The 5,532-nt window shown below is 36.1% G+C and overlaps 1 protein-coding gene across 2 annotated transcripts in view; it reads left to right on the plus strand.

The window, feature by feature from the left end:
- Positions 1 to 2,763: 2,763 nt before the first annotated feature.
- Positions 2,764 to 5,532, plus strand: part of gpatch8 (G patch domain containing 8) — a 31,886-nt gene continuing 29,117 nt past the window's right edge. The window contains exon 1 of one of the 2 annotated variants that reach the window (XM_020607338.1): positions 2,764 to 2,957. In XM_020607338.1, coding sequence (XP_020462994.1) covers positions 2,913 to 2,957 — 45 coding nt within the window. In that variant the 5' untranslated portion in view covers positions 2,764 to 2,912. The remainder of the gene's footprint in view (positions 2,958 to 5,532) is intronic. The other variant, XM_020607337.1, reaches the window with a different exon arrangement.

Below are 5,532 nucleotides of genomic sequence, written 5' to 3' on the forward strand. Positions count from 1 at the left end.
CTGTGAATTTTGCAATAATAGCATTCAGAGCCATGATGCAAAAATAAATTTGGAATTGTTGTTTATATTAACTGAATATGTTGACACATTTTATTGTCGCTTGGGGTCTAGAAATAGTTTTGTGTTTTGTACGTGACTGTTATATTTTTAATTTGAAAATAAAATATAAGTACTTCCTGTATGTGCCTGTTTTCAATTTGGCAGCAGTCGCGTTCGAAAGGACCAAGATCTACGCAGAGTTGATCGCTGTTGGTCCACGACTGCTGAACTCTGAAGAAAGGGGTTATAAGAGGTGTGAAAAAGGAACTGACATTTCAAGCCAAATTAAATTGATGAAGAATGGGCCCAAGCATTCTTATTGGGCCCATTTAACCCCCACTATACATGATAGTTTTGACTGTTGTAGGAGCATTTTACAAAATGTAGCCTATAGGCCTACTGAATTACTGATGATTAAAAACACGTCAGCCCTACTGATAATAAAAAGGCTATTGGTTGTAGTCCAACTGTTCTAATGCAATAAGAGAACCTTACTCTGTTACATATTCGAGACAAAAAACTTTATTTTAACAAGTAAGCAGTAAAATTAAACATTTACATATTCATGCAGGATATAAACACATAGTGCCTCAGGCCCAGGGCCACAAGATGGAGAGTGCAGAACTTCACATAGTTAATATTTTCAGTGGTACACATTTCTAACAAAATTTGGATTGGTTTTTATTAATCAAATTAAGACCCAAATTGTATATAATAAACCAGAAACCCTTGGTGCTCCTGGAGGTCTGGGGCTGTATGCAAGTTACCCTCTTTGACTAGTTGGTCAGGTCAGACTTGGCATTAGTGTTGAAAACACTCAAATTCTATCAAATGTTATTCACATTCATAGATAGGATTTGTACCATTATGTCAAAATATAGCCTATATGTCTTTCACTGTTGTTGTTTTTTTTAAATATGTGGCTTCTTGGGTAGAACCTATAAAACCAGGCTGCATAGGCTACTACTGTATATCAGCACGTCTACCTCTATTTTATAGTTACCTGTGCTGACAGAATAGTACCACAAGATGGAGCCATAAGCTATTGACCAAAGAAATTTTTGCTTCAGCCTAGATTTATTACATATAGCATTAGCCTTTAGCCTACTTGATAATAAAACAGATAGTTATACCATTTATATTTAGGCTACATGTAACTGTAGTAAATCTTAATTAATTAAAGAGAGTTGGTATCTTTCATACCCAAACATCTGAATGAGACATTCCCCTTCACTACAAATTTTGATTGTAGGAACATGTTTGCTTAAGATGTAAAACAAACACTTTTTAGAGAGTAATTTTAAAATATCTGAATAAAAAAAAACATGAACAAATTAAACATGACTATTCATCACAACGACCATGGTTTTATACTGCCTTTGCATAGTTTATCAGTGCTGTCTAAACAGTGGTCAAAACTGGACCAAAATAGATACAGAGATTATTTAAGTTGCTCATGCTTCAAATGTGCTGGAAGTTGTATCTATGTCATGTATGAATGGAGGCCAAAGTTGATATTAATGATCTGGTTATTTTCTCTTTCAGATACCAAGTAAAATCAGTATATCTTGTTATGATACTTGTATGAACAAAAGCCAAATCATTCTCAAATCAAGAAGAGCTGAATTCATTCTGTCATTTGCTACTGGCAGGCTTTTGTTTGGAATGCAAAATATGAAAGCAAGAAAAGTTACAATTTTTAATTCTGCAAATTAGATGAACTCTTGCACAAAGCTAAGCTACCTTCTGAACAGAAGGCAACATTATGCAGTATATTCCAGTGGGATAAAGTGTTCTATTGCTTGTTTCCCTTAAAATAATAAGTGATAGATTTGTCAGGGCAGGTACTTTAGCTAACATTTGTCCTTGTAGTCATACAGATTTTTTATGCAGGCATTTACTATGTAGAAATTAGCTCCTGTTCTGAATAAGTGCATTTAGACTCATCATAAAGAAAAATCAGAGGATGACTGATGATGAATAGCAAACTGTACTGCAGTTTTGAAAAATTAAATCAAAACTTCAGGCCACCAGATACCCAAGTCTCGAAAGTGCACCGAGCAAGCAAACATGCCCTCGCTAATATTCTTAGACTACTACAAAATTCACTAACAGTCATCCAGAAATTTCCATCTTGAGCATGACGCTCACATCCAAGGTCAAATTAATCTGTTGGGCTCCTATAGACTACTGATGCCCTACCCCTCAACTTCAGTCTACTGTGCATTGTGTATGCAATCTGTTTAGTACCCATCAAGCACAATGCACTCAACAGACTACAAGGCTGCTTCATTATATGATCAGAGACCAGCCAGTTGGCACAATATATCGTTTACTATTCTATAGAAAATCTAAAAATAACACTACATGCCCCATTTTTTAATAAGGCCTAACACAACTTGAGCATAGAAAATAACTAAATTAGCCTAATAAAGGTCCTAAAACGAGATTGTGAAACATAGCCATAAATGATGCTACCTAGTAATGCAAGAGCAAAACGGATCTCATTCTTATCCAGCGCATATTTCCAAACAAATTTACAATACTGGTAACCAGTAAAACAGGTGCTTTTGGGGCCCCTGGGGGTCTGGAGCTCCAGTTGCCTACATTCAGTTGGTAACCCAATCAAGCTTATATCAAGCCTATTTTACTTCAAAATATTAAACGAATGGCCGAAGATTGTATGCCGAAGTATCTCTGATGATCTATTATAGTATTAATATGATCAATTAATATGGCTGTTACGTCTGTTTTGTAGCCTTACACTGGAAGAAACTGTGAACGGCCAGTCCACACACACTGAATCATTTTCGGCGTGCACATCATTACAGCGCAGACGGAGCGAGCAAAGGAGCTGCTGCTGTATTTAGAAAATGGCCGACAGATTTTCTAGGTTCAACGAAGAGCGTGATTTCCAGGTAATGCATAATAAATGATTACACATTTGCACGGATTCTAACTTGTCAAGATGTTTCGGCATCCAAATGCGGATTTAGACGTCATGGATAGCTAAAATGTGCCAAACAGCATCGTGTATGTCGCTTGCTAGTGCTGCAAGCTAGCTAAGCTAACGCTAGTGAGCAAGGCTCGTACACTGCGGCTCTTTTGCATTCGACTTCCCTGATGTTTTAGTATTTGGCTGCACGCTATGTTTGACTCCTGTCATGGGGTTTGAAGTGTAGTATTAGTCCGCTTTCACTCCCTTAACCGTGCAATAATAAAACAGACACTATGGTCCATATAGTTTATTAGTGACCTTGGATAGACTTGTTATTTATCGACATATGCTAACGACAGCTAGCTAGCAGATGGCTAATTGGTACGCACATTGGGATTGTAGCATTAGCCAGAAATGGCTGTATCATTTTGACATCTAGAAAACAAACACCGCAACAAGATAGCACGTTGGAATTAACCTAGTAGCAGTCAGCTCCATGTTGGGTCAGTCTTTTAATGGCAATATCACATTACCTCGGATATCTAACGGTGGAACATAGTTAACTATAGATCTTAGATAAACATGTCCAAACTGCAGCTCGTTTAGTGTTTTTTCTCTTAGCCAAAGTGTTTATCCTATACGTTGTATGTATTCATTTGCTGTTTTTTAATGTTGTAATGTTTCCAATCTGATTGGTTTCACTGTTATTTTGGTTGTTTATATAATGTAAGTTTAAAGACAATAAAAAAAATCTGTCTTAAAATAATGGTCAGGTGCCCATGAACACTGAAATTGTGTTTAGTCGCCCTAATCATTCCTCTAGTTTATGTTATAATAACCAGTTCTTTACACGATTTTAATGTAGAAAATAAGGGTAAGAAAATGTTCCAATATTTGAAGCTTATAGCCTATGAAGCTGCAGCAGTCTGAGTTAGTCACATCAAACTGGTATGCAAAGTAACACTCTTTTTGGTATAAAACTATATTTCTGCATGTTTCCTTGTTGAGCTGCAGTAGAATGATGGTAACACACATATGGAATATTATAACCAGACTGTACCATTTTAAGATATCCTCAGAAGTCTCACTGCTGAAAAGTCATAAGAGCAAGAGACAAGCTTTGGAATATATTTTTGCATGAAAGGAGAATTGTTGATTTTGTCCCCCATCACTTACATTAAAAGTACATGAGCACAATTTTTTTTTGATGGCCACTGTGAACAATGAGTACAATAAATCCGATCTATTTCAATATGCATGTATACTCTCAAAGTAGACTGAACACACTGAGGTGGTAACAAGGGGTCCCTAGTTTACCTTTTGTTTGGAAGCATTTTTTATGATTTATACTAATATTTCCCCACTCTACATTAACAGCATCATTTTGTGACAGTGTTTCAGGCTGTGTATTTATGGCATCAATGGCAGAGCTGAGTCTCTGAATTTCACAACCTATGTATGAGCTATGCTTATTTGTGAAGACCGCACCCAGTAAAAACTAAATGCAACATTACTGAGTAGACTGGATAGTTTCTTACATGGCATTTGTTTGTCATTCTTGTAGGTTCTTCAGGTGACATTGTAATCTCTGTGCTTTACCCAAGAACAGTAATACTTTGTATTCATCAACATATTTAAGTCACCCAACAGGTTTTTAGTTTTTGGGAGCTTCCCATTGTTTGTTATTGTTGTTTTTGCTCATTCTGTAAACTACAAATGAAATATTTTTGACTGTTATAACATCCATGCTTGTCATTGTGATTTCATGTTTGGCTCAGGGACATATCTGCAGAGTGGATGAATGCCAGCAATGGTAACTTTAACTTCAAGTGCTATTCTGCTGCACAAGTTGTCTGATGCAGTTTAATGTGTGAAAAGTATTTAGTTCTTAATTACAGTACAGTGTTTTGAAGCAATGTGGAGTGGGTATATCAGGTAAAACTAGCCATACACAAAAGAATTTAAAGATTACATGACAGTGATTGTATCCATTCATGCTCAGGTATCATTTACCAAAGTGTTTCAAAACATTTATTCCTGGATTAATATTTTCACACATCACATTGTCCAAGTGGAAACATTGTTATTTATTGGAACTAAATATTGACAATACTATGAAAATGAACACAATTACAGAACAGACAATGTATCTGATGTCTACCTTAAGGACTTTGGTGTGATTTTTCTCATCTGTGTAACTTTGTGTGCTTTTTTTCCCAGTGATTTGTGAAGGAAGTGGAAAATTGCTGTATCAACAGCAATGTTCTGACTGGGTCAGGGTTGAGATGACTAATTTAAATACAAAATAGGGAAAAGTGCTTGTCTTTTTTTATTTATGGGTCATCTTCCTTATATTTCATTGACAACCTTTCATCCAGGCCTGACTCCATTCAATATATGGGAAGTGTTCTTGGCTTAGTTTGAAAGCTTTTGGTTTATTAAATAAGTCTTTTGGTGTCATAGAGAATACTCATGTCAGTCACTGTAGCTGGTGGTTTTAGAAGTAGTCAGCTACTGGTTGAAGAAGTGTTATGGTGCAGTGCAACCCATGGCAA

The sequence above is a fragment of the Monopterus albus genome, unplaced genomic scaffold (genome assembly GCF_001952655.1).
Source record: "Monopterus albus unplaced genomic scaffold, M_albus_1.0 scaffold85.1, whole genome shotgun sequence".
Lineage (NCBI taxonomy): Eukaryota > Metazoa > Chordata > Actinopteri > Synbranchiformes > Synbranchidae > Monopterus > Monopterus albus.